This window comes from Eurytemora carolleeae, unplaced genomic scaffold (assembly GCF_000591075.1).
Source record: "Eurytemora carolleeae unplaced genomic scaffold, Eaff_2.0 scaffold6, whole genome shotgun sequence".
NCBI classification, from domain to species: Eukaryota; Metazoa; Arthropoda; class Copepoda; order Calanoida; family Temoridae; genus Eurytemora; species Eurytemora carolleeae.
The window spans coordinates 73,847-88,091 of record NW_019396148.1 but is presented as its reverse complement, the minus strand read 5'-3'; the positions used below and the strand labels follow the sequence as shown (position 1 = coordinate 88,091).

Genomic DNA, 14,245 nt, shown 5'->3' with positions numbered 1-14,245 from the left:
GATTTTCACCCGGTCTCCGAAAAAAAATAACATTAAAAATATAATACCTCGTATTCTCGTTCTTCACCCACCATAACTTCAATATCAGAAACAATCCCTAGTGCTGAGAATCGATCTCTCATACTGTTAATATCCGTTTTATCATCCAAAAGCTTCATTGCGTTCCCGTACTTATTCTTCTTCCCACGGTGTATTCGGGACAAATCAATTTCATCTCTAGAATTCACGTCGAACTCGTCATTGTCATATATACACCTCGGAGCCTGGACAGGTTTAGGTTCAACTGCTTGTCTCTCCAAGGACTGATCTAAAGAGGCGAGGTGCGGTGCAAGGTTTCCCTCTAGTATAGCGTTTACAACCTCCTCAACTTTAAACTGATAATGTTCTAAGCATTTCTCTACAAATCCTTCCCCAAGGAATGGTAACATGTCTCTCACACTGGAGATTAAAGAATCTAATTCTTCGGTTGGTTTTAAGACAGAACTAGTGAGCGCAGTGGCTCCCCCTGTTTCAGGTACAGTTTCCACTGTCGGAGTTACGCTGGATTTCTTCTCCTTCTCTCCCGTCAGTACATTGGAGAAACCCGAACCCTGAGAACTTTCACAAAGTGCGTCCAGGATATAATGCTTTCGTGTTGGATCAACATTCAGACCGCTCTGTTCAAACACATCAAAATCATCTTGAAGTGAATATCTGGAGTTGTAATCTAAGAGGAACGTTCTTTCTTGAAGAATAGTTGTAAATATGGAGAAAAAACCTTCCAATGCTTCGTCTTTATCACAGTGAGTTTCACTCATTACAGGGTTTAAACAGTTAAACTCCACAATAGTTCTAAAGGCTAGGATGGATCTGTGCCTAGATATCTGGAGATTAAAAAAGCAAAGAGTCGACTCCTCTGGCGTTAATATCTCCGACTCAACAAATCTCTCAAGAATCTGCTGAACTCCAAGAATTGTGGAATGGTAGAACCCTGCAAGCTTCATCTCAAAACCTACAGGTTTTAAATATTCATTTCTTTTCTTAACAACCTAATTATTTCCAACTTTTGAGCCAAGATTGAAAATACAACAGTGTGTATTGAGTCATGGATGAAAACATTAAACTAAATTCTTGGTTAAAGTGAGACAACAAAAAACACAACTAAGTAAGAACTAAGTGAATGGAAATTAACAGAAGATTTTAAAAGAAACTATAAGAATTTCAAGACCAATTATCTAGTCCGTTTTCTGCAAGTGGCCAAATCAATATTGTTAAAATATCAGAAACTTTTTAGATTCCTGACTCTTGCCATCTTGTAGACGGTTTATTATATTTCAGGGCTATATATTTTCAATGGACAAGTTTTTCGTCCGTATTAGTATTTAGTATTTAGTTCCCAAACATTCAATTATTTTCTACTAAACTTCTATTTCTTCTCCGATTCAGCGAATAAATCATATTTTTAAATTTCGCTCTGAAACTATTTTTCAAGAAAATTAACACCCCTGTCACATAATTTATTTAAATCCAGTCGTGACCATTAAGTAGTGAGGTAAATATAATAACTATTAAAATTCTATTAAGTTTTGGGATCCACTGACCCCAAAACACTTATAAAAATGCAAATTGATGAAAAATAAATATTTTAAATATTCCTGCAAGTTGAAGAGGTTTCCCTGCCCCCGGGAATATATCTAGAAGAGAATATGTAGAGCTAGAAACATCTAGAAGGAAACCAACAAGATCAAACAATCCGTCAACATTCTTCCGGCTAGGCAGCGACATACTCAACGTCTAAAAATAACAATGGAATAGGAAGACGACATTTAAGCATGATGTTGTTAAAAAACAAATAGTTTTACCAGTAGCTTCTAAAGCTAATGAAATGGGTCTTATGTTTATTTAATGTTGTTATAAAGCAAACAGTTCTAACGGTGAAATAGGTCCGTGTACACTGCAAAATTGCAGTGTTGCATGTTCATTGGACTATGTAAAATCATTACTTGAGTCCACAGTTTTATGGGTCTGAATGTAGAATGATCTCGTCAATGTTTTTCGTTTCATTGATCTTAATCCAAGTATTGATAAATCGACCAATGGCAATCGGAAATTTTCCAGACTTTTTCATGAATTTTCGATTTTTATGGATTAAGAAATGAATTATTGGATCGTTATTATCATATTCCTTCCTGGGATTCAGTCCAGAAGACCAAAGAAAACGACTGAATTAAAGAAGACCCTGTGAAGAAAAAAATTTAAAGGTTTCACAACAGTACCTTATAGGCCTTTATCTGATCAATAATGTGAAAGATAATGTAATTTTCAACCATCTTTAATTCTGATAATTATTCCATGATTTTCCTGCAGTAAAAATGCAAAAGTCAATTTTGTTTAGAAATCAAAGGGGGGGGGGAAGGGGAACGTATTTCTCTCCGGGAAATTTAAACAGTGTTTAAGCATAACTTAGCATTGTCGTAGGAGGCTGATTTTATTCATGGGAACTTAAAACTTGTATATCAGGGTTAAGGTATCCGAATTTTAAACAAATGTTGTGGATTCGAATCCCAAGCAAATATTGTGGATCTAAATCCTAAGGAAATGTTGTGGATTCGAATCCTAAGCAAATATTGTGGATCTAAATCCTAAGGAAATGTTGTGGATCCGAATCCTAAGCAAATATTGCGAATCTAAATTCTGAAGTGTTGTGGATCCGAATCCTAAGCAAATATTGTGGATCTAAATCCTAAGGAAATGTCGTGGATCCGAATCCTAAGCAAATATTGTGGATCTAAATCCTAAGGAAATGTTGTGGATCGAATCCTAAGCAAATATTGTGGATCTAAATCCTAAGGAAATGTTGTGGATCCGAATCCTAAACGAATATTGTAGATCTAAATTCTAAGGAAATGTTGTGGATTCGAATCCTAAGCACATATTGTGGATCTAAATCCTAAGGAAATGTTGTGGATTCGAATCCTAAGCGAATATTGTGGATCTAAATCCTAAGGAAATGTTGTGGATCCGAATCCTAAGCACATATTGTGGATCAAAATTCTAAGGAAATGTCGTGGATCCCAATCCTAAACAAATGTTGCGGATTCTTTTTTGTACAATTTATTTTTAAATAAAAAATAATTCGGATCCAAATCCTACAGAAATGTTGCAGATTCAAATTCTAAGCAAACGTTGCGGGTCCAAGTCCTATGGAAATGTTGTGGATCCGAATCCTATGCAAATGTTGCCAGTCCAAGTTCTAAGCAAATATTGCGGATCCAAATCCTACGGAACTGTTGCAGATCCAAATTCTAGGCAAAAGTTGCGGATCCAAATCCTAAGAAAATGTTGCGGATCCGAATCCTAGGCAAATGTTGCGGATCCGAATCCTAGGCAAATGTTGCCAGTCTAAGATCTAAGCAAATATTGCGGATCCAAATCCTACGGAAATGTTGCAGATCCAAATTCTAAGCAAATGTTGAAGATCCGAATAGTATACACCCTCAAATAAGCTTTCACTGTGTCCTGCTGTGATTTGCAGTTCTCTGACTGAAGAAATAGTGGGTATTAGTGGACGTGCCCAAGCCTATGAATTTACATCAACTAGTGAGAATATGATGTACCTGACACTGTTCCTCAGCATTATCTAGAGCTTCTCCTATAGATTCTCCAGTAGTAAACAAATCCTCGCAATACCGAGACTGTACCTAAAGACATAACCTTGTTTTTTAACATTATCACAGACAGAAAGTTCGGATTGAGATTAAGTCAAGCTAATTACTCATAAATAGATTAGTAAAATTGTGAAATTTAGCTTAGTAGAAAAAATTTTGTCTTAAAAACGAAAAACCAAGCTATCTTTTACACTTTCCAAGTTGAAAAGATGCATAAACGGGACTGTCCTAGTAATTTCAAGAGACTTTTCCTTTTAAGAGGAACATCCCGATTAACAACGGTGCCCTTAAAACTTTTGATCAATTATGTTCTTGCTTGAAAAGTGATTAATTCTGAAACTTCACTAATATATTGATACAACAATTGACGTAACCAATTGGATATTTCATGCTTCTTTTTCAGACAAAGCTTTTAAGGGTACCGTTGTAAATCGGATATGCCACTTTTAAGGCGGAGGGTCACATGAAATTAAGTCTACAGTCCTTTCAGAATTAAAATGAACTAAAAATTAGAATATATCAGGGCTGAAAATACTGTTTGAATAACCAAAATGAAACAAATAAGAAGACCGCCAACACTTGCCAGGAAAAAATAGTGAATTTCCTACAAAAGTTGCCTCTACACCCCACTGCTCTTAAATTGACTCCTTTTTAAGATCAAATCACCTTGAAAACATTTGCAACCATCTTGATAGTAATCTCCCGGTTACAAGGACGGAAGAGACTGCATATATCAATAATCTTGGGTAAATCCAGGATATACTTTTCATAGATCAGGGTTCCATAGTACTCTGGGCTAAAGAACTCACTAGCGGACTCCTTATAGGTGCAGATACGAAGGAAAACCAGGAACAGTTTGTGTAAAATATCTCTATTCCTGATTTGTATTTGAGAGGAGGTGTAAGAGGATGAGGATGATGAGTCGTACTCCCGGGGGAACTGCTGAAGAATTCCTTCCAAGAATCTCTAAATTAACAAAAAAAAAATTAATACGATTATACATCTAGCTAAATAAAGTTTATAGCTGGAAATATAGCTATTAAATTTAACAATAGATTTACTCAAAAATCTTTATTTTACAAATTAGTAATTCCTTCCTCTCTTTTAAATGGAAGATATTTAATGCTTACAGAATCAAATTTTTGTGAAGAGTCGATGACCAAAAATTCATGGATCATTCTTAGTGATATGCAGTAAAAAAATGTTGCCACAAATTTAGGAAATAACCCCTCCCCCCAATTTTGCAAAACGTTTAACCCTGCTTTTATTCAACACGGCTATAAATAATGTGAAATTTGTGGAGGAGAAATGGCAGTAAGACCTTCCCAATACACAGAAGAGGGATTTCAAAGAGGTTTGATTTTTAAAGAATAAATAACCTCTTACAGGAGGGGCATAGGGGGCTGAGCCTCTCCCTGGAAAGAAAAAAAAACTATGATTTTCAGAGGAGGGTAAGCGCCCCAAAGGGGTCTGAACCCCCTACCNCCCCCCCCAATCACCTGAAGGTTTGGATCAAACTGAAGTTGGGACCAGAACTTGTGACAAGGTAGACGGAGTAACCAAACCAAATCCTGCTCAACCTGGTCACCATGAACCAGCCAGGCATCCTCAGCACCTAGAATAGAGTAGTTCCTGTTAAGAAGGAGGGGGAAGGTAAGGTACCTGTCAGCATAAGTTTCTGTAGAGAAGGAGGGGGAAGGTAAAGTACCTGTCAGCATAAGTTCCTGTTAAGAAGGATGGGGAAGGTAAAGTACCTGTCAGCATAAGTTCCCGTTGAGAAGGAGGGGGAAGGTACAGTACCTGTCAGCATAAGTTCCTGTAGAGAAGGAGGGGAAAGGTACAGTACTTGTCAGCATAAGTTCCTGTAGAGAAGGGGGGGGGGGAAGGTAAAGTACCTGTCAGCACAAGTTCCTGTTGAGAAGGAGGGGGAAGGTAAGGGAACCATTCCCTAGTTTGTTTCCAGACCTCATGGATTGCTGGAACATCCTTCCTGACTCCGTTTATTCCGTCCAACGTCATCATTCGCTTCTCAAGTGGAACTTCAACCATTTTCACTTGAAATCATTTAGTCCTATTAATGGGTTTTAACGACATAATTTTTTTAAAAATAACTTCAAAACCTCTTTAACTTTAATTACTTTCCAGGGAAGACTCAGCACCTGTTGGCAGGGGTGTGGGAGGGGGAAATTATATTAAAAAGGGCATTTTTTCTTCCTTCTTGATGCTTCATTCATTTCCCTAAAAACCTTAGTTTTTCCAAATCTACGATTACTTACAGAGAAATTAAGCCAGCGCAAGTATATATTACTTCTTGGGGGAAATTATTACTTTCAAAGGGGGGGGGGAGAGGAAGAAAAAATTATTTTTCGAGAAATTGTACAACCCTGGCTGGAAACCAAAGATTTTACTGATACAGGAGGGGATGAGCCCCCCAAAGCCCCCTACCTGTTTCAGTGTGTAAGCCTCTGGTGTAAACGACAAAAAATTGCATAAATCAGGTAGAAGTTTTGAAATTTAATTACATGTAAAAATATAGTTCTACATTAGGCAGATACCGTCATAATAAAGTAGAGGTGGATTAGAGTTAGAAGTTATTTTAAGGGAACATACTTTCTGGGCCGAGCGCTGCGGCTAGGATGGGCTAAGGGCCGAGCGCTGCGGCCACGGGTTAGGTTAAGTTAAGAAACTTCCTGTCACACCCATGTAAAAATTGATAGGAGGGGGGGGGGTGGGCTGGGGGGGGGCCAAAAATCGTATACTAGGAAATTACCAAACATTTGACAAATAGCAATATATTTAACCGCAAACAGCATTTGGACTCTCTGGACCTGTATACTGGTTTTTAATGATGTAATTTTATTTATGTAATTTAATATATGGCTTAACAAAAAATGTGGGACTTCAGAGACACCTTCATGTATTTTAAATTATAGATGTAAAATCTTCAGTTCACATATGTATATAATCCAGATATTAATTCATTGCCAATTTCTTTGTCATTTTTATTCAGATCAGATCATGAGTTATCATGATGGAATAATTGAGATGAGATGACGGAATAATTAAGACTATAAATTATAATATACAAAGAAATTTGGGGGGGTTAAATTACCATTTGGGGCCTCCGAGTAGTCTCGCCATTTTAATGTTAACAATATTACGATATTTAACCATGTTTCAAATTGAGCTTCTTAAGTTCTTCAGGATTTCGTAATTTTTATTAAACGTCGAAGAGAGTCAAGAGAGCTGAAGAGAGAGAGAATGAAGCCGGAGCAAATGCCGCAAAGTATTCTAATTCCAGAAACAGGGGTAAATATTATAAAACAGGGATAGTTATAGATTAAGGTTAGATAATAGATATTTCTCAAAGACAATTTGAAAGGGAATGCCATTTTGCAACAACTAAAAAAATTCTATCTCTATATCTTTGCAACCTGATGGTGTAAACCTTCAATATTTTTAACTTAGATTGATTGATCCAAGTACATAATTGATCACTGATCAGTTTCAAATGTCTAGACATGGGTTTCAATTGCGAAGATTAAGAATTAGAAAATCAGCGTTTGTGGCAAAAACTCAGTTCCTACAGGTTGGATATCAGGCGACGAGGTTATAGCATATATAAATTGAGAACTGAAGAAAAACTGTGGAAGAAGAATACGACGTTTAGGCCCCAGTCATGATTTTAATTAGCCAACGGAACATAAAACACACCAATTTTTCAGTGTCAATAAACATGAACTAGATTTCATTTCTGCAACATAAAAATATTTGTTTAAATTCTAAAAAAAATCCTGAACAGGTGCGATGTAAATTAAATGTTTTATTTTGTTTAAAATTTTAAAAAACTATAAAATTTGTTTTAAAATGCTTCATTCAAGTGAGGCAACAGGGATGCAATAAATTATAGGAGGAAATATTAATTGCTTCCTAAATTTATTGAATTCCTCCCCTTGGAATGAAGATAAAAAAGTTATTAATAGCTTTTTCAGTGATTTGAATAAGACAGAAACATGTTTACAGTTGCAGGAATTACAGGGTGTCCCAATAAACATGGGAATTCAGTGACGAATTCGATATCGTCTTTTTAAATAATTCTTTGATTTAGTATAGTGACACCTACTGAGAATTAGCTGTAATCTGTAAGAGTTTCGTCTGCTACATATGATCACATTTTGTTTGTTTATGTTTTGACTGCAGACGGTTGTACTTAGTAAAACAAGAAATTTGCTGTATACAAACAGAGTAAACTTGTCCGTCTTCACTGTTCATCTTGCGGAGACATTATGGACACATCTTTACAGCCTTTTACCCTTTTCATAAAATGAACTCCTGCAGACATAATAATATTACTGCTTTTGAAATCAGCTATTACAATGCTAATTCATAACAAAGACGATATCCAATTCGTCACTGAATTCCCATGTTTTTTGGTACACCCTGTATGAATATAAGGAAACTGGAGACAGTATAAATTCCAAACAGTCGTCTCTGAAGTCTCATCTTTTGTGCGTAACCCTGTATCTCAGGGATAGTTTAAAGTTTATGCTGGGCTTGGATATATACATTTCAGAGTTTAAGGTTTAGGTTGAATATATATCAGGGTATAGTTTGAGGTTAATGTTGAATATAGTTCATACATTTCAGGGATTGTGTGATGTTCAAGTTGGATATACATTTCAGGGATAGTTTAAGGTTAAGGTTGGATATATACATTTCAGGGATAATTTAAGGTTAAGGTTGGATATATACATTTCAGAGATAGTTTAAGGTTCAGGTTGGATATATACATTTCAGGGATAGTTTAAGGTTTATGTTGGGTATATATATTTCAGAGATAGTTTAAGGTTCAGGTTGGATATATACATTTCAGGGATAGTTTAAGGGTAAGGTTGGGTATATACATTCCAGGGATGGTTTAAGGTTTAGGTTGGATATACATTCCAGGGATAGTTTAAAGGGAGTGTTCGCGAAAAATGAAAGGGGTATAGGCTTAATGCGATAAAAAAGCGCGTTTGATCGCTACTAATCTTACTTCTATCTGTTGCGTCTATAAGGAGAAAATTGATAAAGACGTCACATGCCGAAGAGCGTAGGGCCCATACAAATTGAGGAAGTTGGAACTTACTACTTGGATCGTAAAAATATCAAATTAATCCCGATATCCACCATTCTAAAGTTTCCAGCTCCGGGCTCATAAATCTGATTATACTAGTATTATTCTCAAAACAATAAGTCTCATGATACACTCTAATTTCAGGATTTCCCTCAGGTGGTATTTCTGATATTATTACCTAAAAGATTTGTCAGATTTACTTTAAATAGTACCATATATAAACAAGAGACAAGCAGTTGTACCTTTCAAACAGACTCATTTCATCAAATCAGATGATTTAAAAGCTACTGTAAAATAAACGTTTACTTCGTCTTTCTATTCCACTGGTTCTCACTGTATTAAACACTAGCTCTAAAATACCATGAAAATATATTAATGTTTGTTTCTGATCGTTTCAGAAAACAACAATACAGCGCGGCGTTACCCACAAAAGATGATACTTAAAAGACGACTATATACGTCATACTTTCTGTGTCTTTCTTGCTTGCCAAATCATTGAATAAGCATGCATTTAAATACCAAATATAATTTAAACTTGGGATCGCATATTTTAAGACTTTCAAGTCGTCTTTATAACAGTCTTATCCTTGGTGGTGTATTTTTCGACCTACGCAAATCCGCTATACTCCACTTCTGACCTACGCCAAATCCGCTATACTACACATCCGACCTACTAGTACGTGGTTTTACAGCTGCTATATGGACTTCTGGCCGCAGCGCCCGGCCCCCTAGACTGTCCTAGCCGCAGCGCTCGGCCCAGAAATTGTCTTAACCTAACCTGACCCTCAAATAATACAAAAATAAACAGCTGGCGTAGGTCCGATATTGCCGTAGGTCGGAAAGTTAGTAGGTCGGAAGTTCAGTAGGGGGGATGTTGCGTATAGACGATGTAACATTACCCTTATCCTTTTAGGGTACCCCTACGTATAGTGTACATGGTTATACGATGAGAATACATTAATATTCTTCTAGAGAATTCAAAATACGCTTTTTGCAGTATACATAAATAATAAAAGAAATGAAATGTTTCTTTTGTCCCGTAAAGATGAAATACAGGGTGCCTCGCGAAACATGGACAGTTGTGAGACGACTTGGAGATCGTTTTTTTTAATCTTTAGATTAGCGAATTTATGCCGCAAATTGTTTCAAAAATCAAAGACGACCTAAAAGTCTCTCAACTTTCAAGCTACAGGGTGTCCCACGAAACATGACAATAGGAAGACGACTGGAAAGTCGTTGTTGGTATTTGACTTTATTTGTGACATTTAGTCTTCTATCTACTTTAACATGTATGATTCTTGAAACAATTATCACATAAGTCTCCTAGCCCTGGCATTTCCAAAAAGTGGTCTGCGTTTTTTGTGCTTTCAATATTACCTGAGATATAGAGTTTGGTTCATATTTCAATTTTGTTAAATAAAAGCAAAATTGTCGAAATCTGAACGTTAAATTCTTCATATCTCGGGCAATATTGAAAGCACAAAAAAGGCAGACCACATTTTGGAAATGGCAGGACAAGGGAAATTTTGTGATTATTATCTCTAGAAATTTACTTCTAAAATTAGGTTGACAAATAAACGCAGCATTATATCAAAAATCAAGACGACATTCAAGTCGTCCTGCACTGTCATGTTTCGTGGGACACCCTGTATATGGGACTTTCTATCTGTTCCTCTATAGAATTTAATAGAAATATTTTTATCAAATATTTGATATTTAGTCGAGTAGTAAGTTCATAAATGGATATATTTTATTGCTCTATGAGAGGAAAACATTATTATATTTTTATCTATTTATATTTACTTGTTGAAGAATGTAAACACTATCTATTTGAGATAAAAATGGAGGATTAATCGACCCATGTCGTACTGCAAGAAGTGTATTTTGAGTTGTCCACTTCAAACTAGACAGTTCAGGAGAGGGCAACATTAAAACGACATTATTCTATGTTTTTTTTCCTCGTATAAATTTGACACAGTTGTATATCAATTTCTCGAGATAGGAACATCAGATATAACTTTCATGGGCCGCGATCGAGAACTAAAGTGATTAGCTTTCAGCCTATACCCCCTTTCATTTTTCCTTTACAGTCCCTTTAAATTTGATTTCAAGTATGAGAAAAGCAAATGTATTCAATCAAATTTTAGAAATTTTAGAAATTTTTGTCCTTCTCAATAGCTCTTCAAATAAGAGGAATTATGATGAAAAATATAAGATTACAATCTTACGTAAGGCATGCAGTATAAAACTTCAACAATTGTTTTCCTTTAACAGCAATATGTTGCAGCCAAAGAGGAGAAATCAGGAATCTATATAAATTTAGCTTGTCTGTCTGTCTTTTTGTTTGTTTCCAATAAACGTCAAAACGGCTGAACCGATCGGGCCCAAATTTTGTGTGGGATCTCACGTAAACCCAGGGAAGGTTTATGAATGTTCAATATTTTAAAAAATTGTAATTAAAAGTTTTTTATTTTTGAAAATTTTGAAAATGCGCCAAAAAAAAATATTATGAAATATTTATACTGTACAAAAAGAAGATGCTCACAGATAAAGCCACAATTAAAAGTTGAAATAGAATATGGGCGCGAAGCGCCCTAAAAGCCTAGTTAATATAGAAACAGGAATAAATAAAAGCAAGAACATATTTTTTAAAAGAGGAAAATTAGTAGAAAAACAGGAATGAAAAGATAACAAGAATAAGTCGAGAACAGGAATAATTAGAAAACAGCAATGAAAGTACACACAGGAATAAGTATAAAACAAAATAATTACAAAACAGGAATTAGTATAGAAAACATAAAGATAAATATCATTTCGATAACATTTTTTTGGAAATTGGAGATATCAATAACGGTGTTCTTTTTATTTTAAAAAGACTATTGATGACTTTGAACTTTTTTAGTAAACATATTTTACTTAAATGTATTCTAGTAAATTTGTAGTTCATTATTCGACAGCAAAAGTTCAGCTGTATGAATATTTGTTTGAAAAAGAAAATAGAATTATTTTAATTTTGCACACAACCAATGAAAGAACGCTCATTTGTCGGAACCTAGCAGGGATATCCAAAAGAGAGGATTAGACAGAAAATCAAAAGTGTCCGTAGTGGATATCGAGATGAAGCTAACGGGATGAAGGGTATCCAACAGAAGAGTTTCCAGCTCAGGTCATGTTTGTTGAATGCTCCTTCAAATTCTTCTATTTGCTTTCTTCCATCCTTATCTTCTTTAATTCATATATTCTTATCCAATATCTTCTATCTTTACTCTTTCTCTCTTATATGTTCGTGTAGTGCAGATTCTCTTTAGCTTTTATTCTATTTCCTAGATTTTTTCAATATTTCCTATTACTTTACCCTACTCAAAATCCCAGTCTTTTCCTTCTTACCCAGCTGATTCTTATCCACATGTACTTCCTACCCTCGTTTACTTTCTACCCTTCGTTTTCACTTAGTCTTACTTTCTTACTTATTTTCCAGTTACCATGGTGATATTCGTTTCGGCTTATCTTTTTTTCCATGTTTTTTTTTTAAATAAAAAAGACAATTTTTGTATTATTCAATCTATTTCAAAATTTGAAAAAACGGCGATTTCGTCCGTACAATTTATCAGATTAAGGCTACCACAGAAAATTGCGGGCCCTAGCGCACGTACCTTTTAGATTATGCTTGTACCATTGGAAATTACATTGGCATTCAAAAAATACGAAAACCCCTCGAGGAAATATTCCAAGCTTTCCAAAATGTTTTCAATCTTTAAATATAAAAAAAAACATATTTAATATTTTATATTTAAAGCATTTTAGTCACAGTTAGTCGATGGAATCAGAGCATAAAGAAAACTAAATTTTGAAAAATGATAATTTTGATGAATAGTTTAATCTAGCAGCGTGGTAAGCTTCAAATTATCAGGAATTAAACGTAAGTTAATTTTTAAATATTTTGTTATCTCTCGTTAGTCGTTACCCTAATCAAGGCAGTATTAAACGGACTGTAAACGTGATTTTAATTGACACTCCATTGATAAAGTTGCATGCCCGATTCAAAACTGTACCCCTTTGCCTGATCAAATATGAATTAAATATCCATGTTTTGTTTTTCTAACGGTTTTTTCATCTAGGGTTTCTTTCCAAAAGTGAGTCGCTATAAAAACCACGACGACAGTCTCATTAAGTAAATTTCAAATTCTAGTATTATATCTGAACATTTATTGTCGATTTAATTATAATTTATCTTTGAATTGAGAGAATTAAGTTAAACGTACAAAAAAAAGTTCGCTTATATTTAGTCAGAAACGAGTTTGAAACATTTTATGTAACAACCCAAAAATACTAATTTCTCTAGGAAACGTTTTTGGCACGAAAACTTATCAGTTTACATTTTTTTTGACTCCCCTGAAAATCCCATAAAATTGTGTAATTGTGTAAATTTTTCATAAATTCAATTTTTAAACAAACTAAAACTTATCAGTAGAATTTAGTTATAGATACGACTCGTTGTTTTACAACACTGCACGTACTTTAAATTGAATTATAAAATTTTGTTTAATGAGGTACATTTATGATTTGTCAAAAACGAACATAATGGACTGTATTCAGCGGTTCTTTCGGCCTTCCATTATAAACTTATTTGGATAAAACTGAAAAATATTCCTTATCGAATTGGATTTATGATTTTTAATTCGTTAATGACTGAATCAGTTTTAACTTTTTAAATTTTTTGCTTTTTCAAATGTTGTTTTTAGTTTGCTATTTTATGATTTTTTAAACAGTTTCACACTGAATAACGCACGTGAGCATAAAACTCAGAGAGTTACTAATTAGATATGTGGATTAATACATGTTTTTTGAAAAAAAAAAATACTTTTTTGAGACATTGACTTCGTTGTAAGATTTTAACAAGACTTTTCAAATTACAGTATTACAAGCATGATACATTAAAATAATCTGTTAATTGACAACTTCTCCATTTTATGTGAATCCAAGCTGTTTGAAAGCTTGGCAGAAACCTAAATTTAAATTTAAATTCGTCTTCATTGTATTGATATATACGACGACTGTACGGAAACCGACCTAAAGAATACCTAAACTACTTATTAAGTGGATTTCACATCCATGCATTTAATTTGATGAAATTTCGACATCACTAGAACCCCCCCCCCCCCTGCCTTCCAACTCTACTACTTTGTCCTTACCTATCAAAGATGTAATACTTTTTGAGAAAAACATTGGCAAGTACGTTTAAGTTTGGATAAGCTATTTCACCCGCAGAATAAGACATGAATTTAAGTTTTCTTCATAAAAAAAATACAACAAAAGTTATTTATATTTCCTAAACAGACATTGTACTATTATGCTCTCTAACAATGTCATATTTTTTGTGTTATAATTATTATCTCTTTGTCTCAAAATTGTAAAAATCCTTCTCTAATGGTTTTAACAGAAAATATTTTTCACTCGTTATTTTGTGTAACGAAAACAAAAT

At 34.4% G+C, this 14,245-nt stretch overlaps 1 protein-coding gene and 1 long non-coding RNA gene across 3 annotated transcripts in view; both read right to left on the bottom strand.

Annotated features, from left to right (window-relative positions):
- LOC111696429 (activating signal cointegrator 1 complex subunit 2) overlaps positions 1-14,245 on the bottom strand; it is a 74,596-nt gene that overhangs the window by 766 nt on the left and 59,585 nt on the right. Inside the window, exons 1-7 of one of the 2 annotated variants that reach the window (XM_023466031.1) lie at positions 6,760-6,856; positions 5,543-5,701; positions 5,147-5,262; positions 4,314-4,613; positions 3,597-3,680; positions 1,635-1,773; positions 48-991 (exon numbers count right to left, since the gene is read on the bottom strand). In XM_023466031.1, the coding sequence (XP_023321799.1) occupies positions 48-991; positions 1,635-1,773; positions 3,597-3,680; positions 4,314-4,613; positions 5,147-5,262; positions 5,543-5,696 (1,737 nt within the window). In that variant the 5' untranslated portion in view covers positions 5,697-5,701; positions 6,760-6,856. Of the gene's footprint in view, positions 1-47; positions 992-1,634; positions 1,774-3,596; positions 3,681-4,313; positions 4,614-5,146; positions 5,263-5,542; positions 5,702-6,759; positions 6,857-14,245 lie in introns of those variants that run through there. The other variant, XM_023466030.1, reaches the window with a different exon arrangement.
- LOC111696436 (uncharacterized) lies at positions 5,702-6,247 on the bottom strand. Its single transcript, XR_002764082.1, has 2 exons — positions 6,170-6,247; positions 5,702-5,758 (listed from the first exon to the last, which is right to left on the bottom strand). It is a non-coding gene; the product is annotated as an uncharacterized LOC111696436 (long non-coding RNA).